The sequence below is a fragment of the Malaclemys terrapin genome, chromosome 24, assembly GCF_027887155.1.
Source record: "Malaclemys terrapin pileata isolate rMalTer1 chromosome 24, rMalTer1.hap1, whole genome shotgun sequence".
Classification (NCBI taxonomy): Eukaryota; Metazoa; Chordata; order Testudines; family Emydidae; genus Malaclemys; species Malaclemys terrapin.
This window is the reverse complement of record NC_071528.1, coordinates 13,793,061-13,805,596: the sequence shown is the minus strand read 5'-3', so window position 1 is coordinate 13,805,596 and position 12,536 is coordinate 13,793,061. Positions and strand designations below refer to the sequence as shown.

General features: G+C 57.5%; 1 protein-coding gene across 1 annotated transcript in view; it reads right to left on the bottom strand.

Annotated features, from left to right (window-relative positions):
- Positions 1 to 12,536, bottom strand: part of APC2 (APC regulator of WNT signaling pathway 2) — a 49,977-nt gene that overhangs the window by 10,388 nt on the left and 27,053 nt on the right. Inside the window, exons 5-13 of the mRNA XM_054013611.1 lie at positions 11,487 to 11,664; positions 9,976 to 10,084; positions 9,609 to 9,722; positions 8,983 to 9,060; positions 3,853 to 3,945; positions 2,565 to 2,955; positions 1,215 to 1,310; positions 700 to 839; positions 125 to 202 (exon numbers count right to left, since the gene is read on the bottom strand). Of these exons, the coding sequence (XP_053869586.1) occupies positions 125 to 202; positions 700 to 839; positions 1,215 to 1,310; positions 2,565 to 2,955; positions 3,853 to 3,945; positions 8,983 to 9,060; positions 9,609 to 9,722; positions 9,976 to 10,084; positions 11,487 to 11,664 (1,277 nt within the window). The remainder of the gene's footprint in view (positions 1 to 124; positions 203 to 699; positions 840 to 1,214; positions 1,311 to 2,564; positions 2,956 to 3,852; positions 3,946 to 8,982; positions 9,061 to 9,608; positions 9,723 to 9,975; positions 10,085 to 11,486; positions 11,665 to 12,536) is intronic.

Here is a 12,536-nt window from a genome sequence, read left to right as displayed (position 1 = left end):
CACGTGGGGACCTGGAGTAACTCAGGCCCTGTGCAGCGGGCAGTAGCCAGCTATATGTGCCCAGGTGTATGCCGTGGCTCAGTGCGTGTGGGCAACAGCCCCGGGGGAGCCAGTGTCCACCTACCTGGTGCAGCTCCTCGCTCTCGGAGGCCAGCTGGGCCACAATGGCCTGCATGCAGCCCCGGCGGGAGGACAGAGTCGCCTGCCAAGGGGAAGAGATGGGGGGGTCAGATCCTGCACACACGCACCCCCAGTGCAGCCCGCGGGGACCCCAGAGCCCCTGACAGTGTTGGAAGGGACCACGGCTGGGTCACCCAATGCCCTGAAGCTTAAAGCCAGCTGAGATCACTGCTCCCCGGGCCCCTTCTCTGACCCCTCCCCAGGCCCCTGGGCCCCATCCCCACCAGGATCCCTGCTCTGTCTGCATTCCCCTAACACCCCTGTCCCGCCCTCACCCCCAGGTCTCTGCTTCCCAGTCCCTGCCCCTGGGTCCTCACTCCCCTCCCCGCCGCGCTCCCCCCAAGCCTTTTTATCCCTTCCCCCGACTCGTCCCCAGACCCCCACTCCCGAACCCCAGGGTCCCTGCCCCATCTTCCCCTGACCTCCTCCCCTCCACCCGTCACCTTCCCAAGTCCCCCACCCCTGGGTCTCCATTCCTCATCCCCCCAGACACCTTTCCCAGCCCCCCTCCCCCCGCACCTTGTTCACCACATCCCCAAAGGTGAGGTTGGTCAGCGCCATGCCCGCGTATCTCCTCAGCGCCAGGTTCAGAGGGTCGCTGGCCATTTTGTGCATCTCATAATCCACCTGCAGCAGTTCAGCCACGGCCTGGAGACCTCCTGGGGGACGATCCGGGTGGGGGGGTTACAGAGATGGACGGGCCCAGCCAGGCACTGCGGGGGGACAACACCCCCCACTCCTCTTTGCGCCAGGGATTCCGCTGGTTTGTCAGTGAGGGGGCGGAGCTGGGGTCAGGGTGTCCCATTGAAAAGGAGCCAGGGTGCTGTATTCCCAGCCCCCTCCCATGGGTTCCCCTCAGGCACCCACCCCACTGCCAGGCCGTGCCATGCAGGAGGGGGCTTGCTCTGCCCATGACCAGGGGCACAGCAGCCCCCTGGGACTCTAACCCATTGAGTCGTGTCCTCTGAACTCCCCGCCCACTCAGGGATGGGGGAGCAGAGCCCAGATCCCTCTTGGGGCCGCGTGTGGCTTACCCAGCTCGTTCATGGCCCGCCTGTACTCCTCGTCGAAGGAGAGCTTCATGACGGCACAGGTGGCCTGGCAGATCTGCGGCTCGATGGGCACCGGCACTGCAAGGAGAGCGGAGGTGAGCGACGCCAGCCTGCTGAGCGGCACGGGCCACGCAAGATCCCAGCCCAGCCACGGATCAGACACACCTGGGTCCATTCGCCGTCAGGATCCCCAAATCCCAGCGAGGCGGGAAGGGACGGGGCTGTTTTCCCATCAGAGAGGATCTGTTTTGCTAACGGGACCAACAGACTCTCTAGGGTCAGTCCGCCCGGGGACCGGAACCAGGGGAGAGACACCTGTGCTTAACCATACCCTGCACGCGCTTCCGGCACCCCTCCACCATGTGTGTGCACCTCGCACACCTGTGTGTGTAGCCATCCCTGCACACCTGCCTTCACTCACAATCACACACATGCACTGACCCCCACACGCACACGCCTGTAGGTGCACACGCTCAGCTGCACACCGACACACACACACACCATGTGCATACACACACTCAGCTGCATACCGACACACACACACCCCGTATGCATACACACACACTCAGCTACACACCAACACAGACACACACCCACACCCAACTGCACACCGACACCCACCATGTGCATACACACACACACTCAGCTACACACCAACACACACACACACACACCGTATGCATACACCCACACACACAGCTGCACACCCACACACACCCTCAGCAGCACATCAGCATGCACAAACATGCTTGCAAACCCCCTGTGACGGAGCAGGGAGCGGGGCAGATTTGACCTGGGAATGTTGCAGGGGAGTTACATTGGGGATGGGGGACTTCCCTTGAAGGAAGATCCCTGAGCTGTAACCTGAGCCAGGAGGGGGGTTGGGAGAAGTGACACCTGCCCAGGAGACTGAACAAAGGAGAGGAGGAGCTGGGGGGAGGGGGAAGAGAGGAGCTGCAGGAGGAGTTTTGGTTTGGTTTCAGTTTGGGCTGAGTGGTGCAACGCAGGGAACCCCAAGCTGGGGTCTAAGCTCCCTGAACCCCCCAGAAGGACTTGATTGAGGGGTTCTAGTTGTACCTACATGCTCTGCTTGGGACTGTGTTCCTGTCATCTAATAAACCTTCTGGGTTACTGGCTGGCTGAGAGTCACGGTGAATCTCAGGAAAGGGGGTGCAGGGTCCTGACTCCCCCACCCCACCCCCCGCATACACATGCTCTCTCCAAGCAGAAGCATCAAGATCAGGTGTCCCCTGCTCCCTGTGTCCCCCCACACTCTGCTGGGAGCAGCAGGCCCTGGCGCCCCCTGCTGGAGACAGCGTCACCCTTCCCTACCGGCGCTGCCCTCGGGGCCCTTGCCCCCGTCTTTGCTCTGCATCTGCATCTGTAGCCAGTCCCAGCAGGTCTCCGAGTAGGAGCGGATCTGCTCCAGCACATGCAGCACCCGCATCTCCTTCTTGGCCTGGCCCTCATCGAGCTGCGAGAAGATGATGTTGTGCAGGGCGGCGTTGGCCCGCATGCGGGAGTCCTTGCCGCTGCCGGGGCTCTGGGGGCCTCCCGGCTCCCTGTCCGTGTCGTGCAGGATCTGGATGAGGAGTGGGAGGCAGCCGGACTTGCGCATGGCCAGGCAGCTCTCCTGTGAGCTGGACATGGCCAGCAGGGTGCGGGACATGTCGTCCTTGTCCCGGGTGGCCAGCATGGACAGGAGCCAGAAGACCACTTCCACCTGCAGAGCACAAGCACCCAGTGGGTTACCCTGCACCCCACCCTGGCCAGACCCCCTTGCACAAATCCTGCTGCACTGGACCCTCTAGTGCAGAGGTCCCCAAACTGTGGGGAGCGGAGGAACGTTGGGGGGGGGCACAGCAGGTGTCCAGGCCAGCCCCCATGGGGGGCAGGGAGGGAGTGCCACCCAGCTTCGCTCCCGGCCCTGCCCCCTTACTCAACTCCAGGGAGGGGGGGTGTGGACGGGGTAAGGGAGGCACAAGGTAAAAAGTTTGGGGACCACTGGGGTCTATTCAATGGTGTACAAGTGACGCAGGAACAGAATCAGGCTCCCTGCTTGCTTGGGGACCTAAATCTCAAGCCCTTTCCTGGTGCAATTAAACCAAGAAGCAACATGAGACCCCCCCCTTCCGCCCCGAGCGGTGCAGGGGGAAACGTCGGGGTCAGAGTGCACAATCTGAATAGACGTGTGTAGGAACTGGGTAGCATCCCTTGAAATAGATCGTGTGCCTGCTGCTGGCGCTCACTGTCGTCTGTGTTCCTGAAGCCACCAGACCCCCGGCCGAGCAGCAAGGTGTGAATGCAGCTAAGCCTGGCGAGTTGTACCTAGTCAGCACACGTAGGTATCTGGACCCTGCTGTGCCTGTGGGGTTCCTTCATTTTACATTTCTGGTGTAAAGAGCCAAAGACACAACAATAGACCAAGGGCAGGAGGGGAAACTGAGGCACGGCGCGGGGAGGTGACTCGCCCATGGTCACCCAGCAGGTGAGCAGCAGAGCTGGCAGCAGAAGCGCTAGGCCCAATGCCCTGTCCGCTACGCAACACTCGATTTGTTCATCTCCAGCGAGCGTCTGCGTTTCCTCCATCAAATGCCCGAGGGATGGGGATTCTCGTTACCTTATTGTTGCTGAGGTGGCTCCCTCCCTCCTCGGGATGCGTTGGGATGTCCAGGCTCCTGCCCCCTTCCACGCCAGACAGCTTCCCACAGAGCTACAAGAACAGAGAGAGGGGATGTGTAAGAACCCGTGAGCTGTACAGAGCACATCCCAGCAGCTGCAGTGTTGGGCTGGCTGGCTCTGACTAGCCCCCTGCCCTCTAAGGACCCAGCCGGCTTAACTTCATGCAAGCAGCCTCCTCCGTTCATCCCAAGCCACTGGGAGGCCGGGCAGCAGCCGTGGTGTATGGATGGGTACAGGGGACTCCGTTCACGGAGGACTGGAAAATGCAGAGTGCTGTGATTTTATTCTCCTCTCCCGGTCTGCTTGTCCCGTCTCTCTGTCTGTCTCCTGCATCGGGCACACACAGAGCCCAGATCAGGGGTGAGTCTTGGTGCGATTTGCCCTCTTAGAGTGTAAATTACACCCCAGTTAATTCAACTCAGCGGGCCAGACTCAGAGGGAGCGTAAGGTGGATGACATAACCAGAGCCTGCCAGAGCTAACCACAGGAGTCTCTGCAGTGTCTGCAGCTGGGGCAGTGACAGACTCACATCCCCTGTGGATCGGACATGGAGGGGGACCCGCGACACACTGATCAGTGGGTTCCACACCTTAAAGGTCAGCATAGGGCCTTGGGACTTGGACGCTGGAGGCATGTGTCACACCAGTTTTCATGCCCTTAGATACACACGAGACCCAGTTCTGTTCCGTGAGAGGCCAGCAGCAAAAAAACATTTCATCTGAAGAGGCCAATTCCCCCCTACCCCCAATACTACCCCATCGGCGGCTCGTTCCAGGCAAACAAACTCTCCGGAAATTGCTACGGGACCCTGGCTCTGTCCAGACCTGCTCTCAGATCCAAATGTGCTCCAGAAAGACACCCAGCAAAGCGCCAGTCGCCTTCCAGGGGGCAGAGGGGCCCAGATAGGCCCCAATGCAGCAGAGACTGGGAGGGGAGGAGGCATACATGGGACCCCTCGGAGTCACATAACTGGGGTCCGCAATGGAGAGAAGTTTGGGAGTAGGCTGTGCTCACTGGGACCTCGATTCAGCAAAGCACTTAAGCACTCACTTAAAATCCCATTGGCTTCCATGGGACTTGGGTGCTTTCTGAACCAGGGCCTGCAGCCCCTGTTCTAGCCCTGGGGCAGCACCCAGCAAGGGCAAAACTCCTATTGACTTCAATGGGAGCAGAATTGCGCCCTCTACAAGCCCTGGAGAGAGACCCTGCAGCTCAGTCCCGAGCCAGCTCCCTTCGCCAGCGCTAAACAGAGGGATACTGAACTGGAGGTGTCAGTGAACGGGTTGCAGGATTGCCACGTGACTGTGTAATATGCAACATGGATTTTCCTATGAGGCCAATGCAAGCTTCAGCGTCTTCGCTGCACGGGGTTTTGCTAGGCCTTGCATGTAGGGTGGCCAGTTTTGGTTGGACGTATTCCTGGAGGTTTCATCACACGACATCTTAAACGAAAGATTATTCTTTAATTTCTGGAGACTCCTGGGAGGCTGGCAACCCTCCTTGCACAGTGGAGGAAATGACTTCTGGGTCCATGTAGAAGAGCCAATCCATCTCTCTACTACCATCCTTAGCGACGCATCTCCCACTCTGTCCTTGCTCCTCAATAATCCGCCTATATTAAATTATCGTAAACCCTCTCTCTCAAAGTATTTAGACAGCCCCAATCCTGTAGTATTGGAGCACCTCAAAGCCACGCCATGAGACAGAGCAGCAATACTGTCTCCATTGCACAGGTGGGAAACTGAGGCACAGAGAAGCTAAGTGTCTTGCCCAAGGTCACATGCACTGTTTGTGGCAGAGGAGGGAATTGAACCCAGCTTTCCTGAGTCGTAGGGCAAAGGGCCTTGGCACAGAACTATCCTTCCTCATTACGGACCGGCCTTATTGCAGATATATGTAAAAAAATATGTATTGCCCAGGGATTCAAGGCTTCAGGACCGAGCGCTATGGCTCATTTCTCTTTCCAGGACAAATCCCCTTTTTAGCCAACAGTGCGATAATTGTCTTACTGAATCTAAACCGCTCCATCTTCCCAGGGCTTAGCTCAAAGCCCCGCATGCTCCGGCTTTGCATGGGGTTAGGGGAGAAATTCACAGCCAGTTCTGCTATCGATTTCTTGGTGCAGAGAAAAGCTCGGGGGGGGGAAATAATTTGTCTCTGTACTCACTTAATCTCTGTCCCAGAAGGCAGGAGAGAGAGCACCAGTGACTGTTGGGAGCCCAGAGTAGGAATCACGTGACCTCTGGCTTTTTAAATCCAGTTCAGATGTTAATGAAACCCTAAGGCGAAATTCTGATCCCACTGAAGTCAATGGCTAAACTCCTATTCATTTTAATAGGGCCAGGATTTCATATATGGCCTCTGGGCTTAAAAACTGTTCAGAGGCTAGTTAAACTCTGGGCACTTAACCCTTAGAAAAATGCTACAGTATTATGCAGTAATTATCCCAAACACTACAGCTCCCTGCCATGTTACTGAAGGATTGTACAATGCCCTAGTCTTTTTAATAAGATTGTAGGTTTCTTATATTGTAGATTTTGGTTTAAAAATACTATTCTTATTATAAAACTGTGCGGGGTGTTAAGTAATACCGCAATATCTTCAAAACAATATTGTAGTATTATTTCCTAGCTCTACAGTATTGTTCTTTATAATCCTCTAGTATTTTTAATACAAAAGCAATAACTTTTATTGTAGAGCTGCAAGTATTTTTTCTTTAACAATTATATAGTATTTTTCTTATTACGTAATATATTTAATAAAACCATGGCATTTCCCCTTAGAATGCTGAAGTATTTTTAAAGGGCTGTACTATTTAATAATACTGTAGTATTTTTTTAAAATGCTGCAGGTATTTTTCTTATAATTTAGCATTTTTAATAAAAACTGTAACGTTTTTTCTTTTAATATGATAATTTTTAAATGTACACTATTATCAAAAATACTATGTAGTTGATTTTATTCATAAAATCATGGTATTTTCCTTATAACGCTGTAGCATTTTTAATTTAGTATTGTTTAGTATTTTGGGGGAAATAATGTTGTAACATTTCATTATTGCTGTAGTATTTTAAAAACAACACGGCAGTATTTTAATATTACTGAATCTTTTAAAAGACGTGATAGTATTTTTACTATTACTGTAGTAGTTAAACATTATAATTTGAATATTAATGTAGGTTTTAAATAATACTCTCGTACTTTTATATTACTGGAGTATTTAGAGATTTCAAATAATGCTGTGGTAGTTTTGTACAGTTCTGGCAGGATATTCACCTTTGTTGTGGACTGTGTTAGATCTGTGGGGTCACTAACACACATCCAGCCTGGGCAGAAGTGAGATTAATTCAGGGGTCTTGGCCACATCTGTCCTGTCCCCCCCCAAACCCCACCCGCTCCTGACTCCCAGCATGGAGGTTGGCTCAGCCGCTCTGAGCTGATGACCCCGCGGCAGCTCTGCAGAATCCAACGCTGGGCCTGCCAGCATCTCCCCGCATGGCCTACTTCTCGTCGCCATGGCAACTGCCCATTTCATGGTGCCTGAGACACACAAAGGCCTGGCCCTCCCGCTCAGTGGGGCGGGGAGGCCTCGGAGACCTGCCTGCCTCTAGCGCAGAGATGGGCAAACTACAGCCCGCGGGCTATATCCGGGCCACACAGTCAGGGGCGGGGGTCCGGGGGCAGTCAGGGGACAGGGAACAGGGGGGCGTGGATGGGGCAGGAGTCCTGGGGGGGGCCGTCAGGGGGCGAGAAGCAGGGGGGGGTCGGATAGGGGGCAGGGGCATGGCCATGCCTGGCTGTGTGGGGAGGCACAGCCTCCCCTAACTGGCCCTCCATACAATTTCGGAAAACCGATGTGGCCCTCAGGCCAAAAAAAGTTTGCCCGCCCCTGCTCTAGCGCCATTCTCACCCCCATGCCAAGCAGCCTCCTCCAGCATTCCCACCTTGGACGCAGAATGAGAGCCCACGCGCCCCTCATCCACCCAAATGCAGTCAGCGCTGCCACGGCCCGCACGACTCTGCCATTGCCTGCCCAGCCAGGCTGTCCGGACACAGTGCCCAGGCCTGCGGGTGGGACGCGAATTGCTCCCAAGGGCGAGCACAGGAGAAATACACCCCAACGTCCAGCTAGGATGGAATGAGGTCACCGGGCGCCAGCTGGGGCAGAGGGAAATGCCAGAGATGCTGCCTGCCATGGCAAGGCCCTGCAGAGACCCCAGCCGCTGGAGAGCAGAGGATGGGGGAGACAGTCTGGGCCACGGCCCTAGATCCTCCACCTGAGGATCTCCAAGTCCTTGGTAAATACCAGTGAGCAAAGCTTCATACCCCACCTCTGGGCCAGGGGGAGTAAAGTATCATCCCGCCTGTTAGAGGGGGACACTGAGGCACAGAGAGGGGAACATGCATCAGGAGCGGGTGGTGAGCCCGGATGAGAACCCAGGTGTCCCCTCTCCTGGCCTTGTGTGTTAGCACAAAGACTAGCCTTCCCTAGATAGAGAGCGAGAGGGGTGTGTGTGTGTGTGTGTGTGTGTGTGTGTGTGTGTGTGTGTGTGTGTGTGTGTGTGTGTGTGTGTGTGTGAGAGAGAGAGAGAGAGAGAGATCTGGGCCTGGGGTGTGTGCGCAGGGGAGGTCTCCCCCATGTTGGTGCAATGAGGGGTGTGTGCAGGCAGAGAACGGGCACACCTGGACTGATGGGGGGGGGAGTGCATACCTGTCTTTGTAAGCACCAGCCCCCATTGGGTGCGTGTGCAATGGGTCAGTGCAGGGGAGTTTGTGGGTGACTACAAATGGCAGGTGCGAGTGTGCGAGCCCACACGTAAGTGTGCACCTGAGTCTGGAGCGCAGGTGTGAATGTGCGGGTGTGCGCGCCTGTGGGTGATGCTGTGCGTGCCGGTGAATGAGCGACACTCGCGGTGTAGACGGCCGGGTGTGTGCACGTGTAGGGGTGACGCGGTGGGGGGAGTGCACAGTGGCGTTGCACACACAGGACAGGGACGGTTAGCACCACCGCTCCCTCCTGCGGGGGCTGCAGCCTGAGGCCCAGCGGACCCGGCTCCTGCCCCGTTACCTGCGGCTCCGACATCTGCACCTGGTCCTGAGCCTCCATCAGCTCCTTGTCGATCTGCTCCAGGCGGGACGCTCGGATCTGCGGGGATTTAACCATAGAGTCAGCAAGCGCCAGCCCCCCGCCTCCCACAATGCCTTCCAGCCGTGTCCCGTGAGGGGATGGGGCCAGGCAGCACGGGGCCTAGAGAGAGGCAGACTCAGCCACCAGGTGGGGAAGGGGGGGCACCCCTCTCCCAGATGAGCTACTCCCCCACGCAAAAATAAACCACCCCATAGTAAAACATGATCCTGATTCCTACCCACCCCCTATTGTCCCGCTTTGTGGGTAGGGGGTTGCACCCACATCTCCCCCCGGCCACTACCCAGATTTCAGGAGTGACGGGGGAGAGCCTGATCCCCCCCAATGCCTCCCATTGCCCATATTTTTGGGGGGGTTGTTGCTTCCCGATCCACTTCTCCCCCCCTACACACACACACACACACACTGCCCCGCTTTGCGGGGAGGGCTTTGCAGTCTGATCCCTCCCATTACTTGGTTTTGCAAAGGGGGGGCTGCATTACTGGGGGAAGAGGGGTGAGGCTGAAGGGGAATAACCGGCGGGAAGGGAGCAGCTGCCCTGCCCTGACCTGAGCCCTCTGCACCATCTCGTCGGTCGTCCCGAAGCGCTCCTCCATGAGCGAGCGGATGTGCTGGGCCTCGAACTCCAGCTGCTGCCGGATCAGATCCATCTGCATAGAGAACTGGGAGCCGGGAGGAGAGGCAGGGCGTGAGGGGCGAGATCCCAGCAGTCTGGCTGGCCCCGCTGTACCCCAGCACAGGGTATTCCCCAGGGGGCAAAGCGCATCCTACGGGGCAGGGGACTCGCTCAGGTCTTGGGCTGAGTCCTCAACACCCCATGAGCCCCTGGGACCTCCCAGCACCCAGGTCCGCCTGGCAGAGGAGGGATCCCTGCCGGCTCAGGTCTCGGGCTGGGCCCTGGGCCCAGGGACTCACCGTCTCCACGTGAGGTAGCTCGTCCAGGCGCGTGGAGAGGCTCTGCAGCTGCGTGTAGTACCAGAGCTTCTCCTTCTCCTCCTTCTCAATCTCGCTCAGCAGGAAACACCTGAAGAAGGGGAGGGGGTAGAGGGCGGGCAGTCACGGATCCCCCCACTCCATGGACCCCACCCCCAGTGCTGAGCTGATGCCAACCCAACCCCCCCCAGCCAGAACCCTCGCGAGAAGGGGGAAGAGCGACAGGAAGAGGGACAAATCCTCTAGGGGCCTTTTCACCAGGCTCTCCCCACACCGAGCCCAGCTGAAGGGCTGGCTAATGGCCCCTGGGAGCATCCCGGGCCGGGGCACGCAGCAAGGTGACTGGGCAGAGTGCTGGGCTGCACAGGATGCTGGGTAATGGGAGCAGCAAAGGGGCCCCTTAACCACCTGGCAAGCTAGGGCTCAGACACTGTGGTGATGGGGGAAGGATGGAGAGAGACAGACAGGCAGGCAGGCAGACACCCGGGTGCACAGGGGGAGAGGCAGACAGACAGACAGAGGGATGTGTAGGGGGACAGACAGACGGGTGTGTAAGAGGACAGGCAGACACCTGGGTGCACAGGGGGACAAACAGACGGATGGGTGCACAGGGGGAGAGGCAGACAGACGGGTGTGTAAGAAGACAGGCAGGCAGACGGGTATGCAGGGGGAGAGGCAGACAGATGGAGATGTAAGGGCATACAGAGACAGCTAGATGGGTGTGTAAGAGGATAGGCAGGCAGATAGAGGTGCAGGGGGAGAGGCAGACAGACGGGTATGTAAGAGGACAGGCAGGCAGACAGGGGTGCAGGGGGAGAGGCAGACAGACAGACAGAGGGATGTGTAGGGGGACAGACAGACAGGTGTGTAAGAGGACAGGCAGGCAGACAGGTGTGCAGGGGGAGAGGCAGACAGACGGGTATGTAAGAGGACAGGCAGGCAGACAGGGGTGCAGGGGGAGAGGCAGACAGACGGAGGTGTATGGGCATACAGAGACAGACAGATGGGTGTGTAAGAGGATAGGCAGGCAGATAGGGGTGCAGGGGGAGAGGCAGACAGAGGGATGTGTAGGGGGACAGACAGACGGGTGTGTAAGAGGACAGGCAGGCAGACGGGTGTGCAGGGGGAGAGGCAGACAGACAGACAGAGGGATGTGTATGGGGACAGACGGGTGTGTAAGAGGACAGGCAGGCAGACAGGTGTGCAGGGGGACAGACAGACGGATGGGTGCACAGGGGGAGAGGCAGACAGAGGGATGTGTAGGGGGACAGACAGACGGGTGTGTAAGAGGACAGGCAGGCAGACGGGTGTGCAGGGGGAGAGGCAGACAGACAGACAGAGGGATGTGTATGGGGACAGACGGGTGTGTAAGAGGACAGGCAGGCAGACAGGTGTGCAGGGGGACAGACAGACGGATGGGTGCACAGGGGGAGAGGCAGACAGACAGACAGAGGGATGTGTATGGGGACAGACAGACGAGTGTGAACGTTTACCTCTCTCTGTCCAGCTCCTCCAGCAGCCTGATGGTGGCTCGACTCAGCTCCCCCATGCTGTCCTTCTTCTGGGGAGCGGCTGAGTGCACGGGGCTGCCCTCGGGGCAGGCGAGCTCGGGCGCCAGGGTGGGAGGCTGGAACTTCAGGTTGTAGAGGCTGGTGATGTCCATCTGCAGAGCTGGGGGGGGGGGGCAGCGGGAACAAGGGCACCCTCGTGTGGATGGTGCTCGGAGGAACAGCGGGACTGAGCCTTGCTAGCGGCCCCTGGGTCTTGACCCGTCCCTGGATCGCTGCTCCCCCTAGAGGATGGTTGTAGCATTGCAAGGCACCCCCAAACCAACTCTGCCAGGATCCAGCTTCAGGAGAGGGGGACCCCAGTCTATGCTCTCCCAGCCAGCAGCCACTTCAAGCTGCATCCTCAGCCCCATCAGAAGCCCCGGGGCCTGGTGACAACTCACACAATCCCTGCCCCTCCTTTCCCCCGGGGTGAATCCCACGCACCACGGCACAGGTGGGGCAGTGAACCGAGCCCCTGGTTGTTACATGGTTCCATACCCTGCTTATCACTCAGTCTGGTCCTGTCCACACCAGCAAACTCGGCATGGTGGGAGTGGGAAGCAGTAGCATATTATAATACGCTGCCCCGATACGCCACATGCATTTCCCAGCAAAGTGAAGGCTGCTCACGGATCAGATGGTTCAAACTCAGTTGGACGTGGGCAGAGTTAAGGGGAGTTAAGTGGGCCAGCACCTCCTCATGCTCTGCTCATGCTGGGAGGGGAACCGCGCAGCTGTATTTGAACAGGACGCTGGCTGGCTCTGCCAGGGGACTCCCTTGGCACCGGGGATGGGGGAGGAATAGGGCTGGATCTAGGGGCACCTGAGGTGCCAGGCTTGGGGGGTGCCGGACTCGGGGTGCTGTTTTTGTTGTTAGGATCTGTAAATCTGTATTTATTCATGCAACAGACAAATTTATCGTCTTATCTGACAGGGACAAATCATGCATGTAAATTGTGCATCCAAGTCGTGAAATGGGCTACAAATGCAATA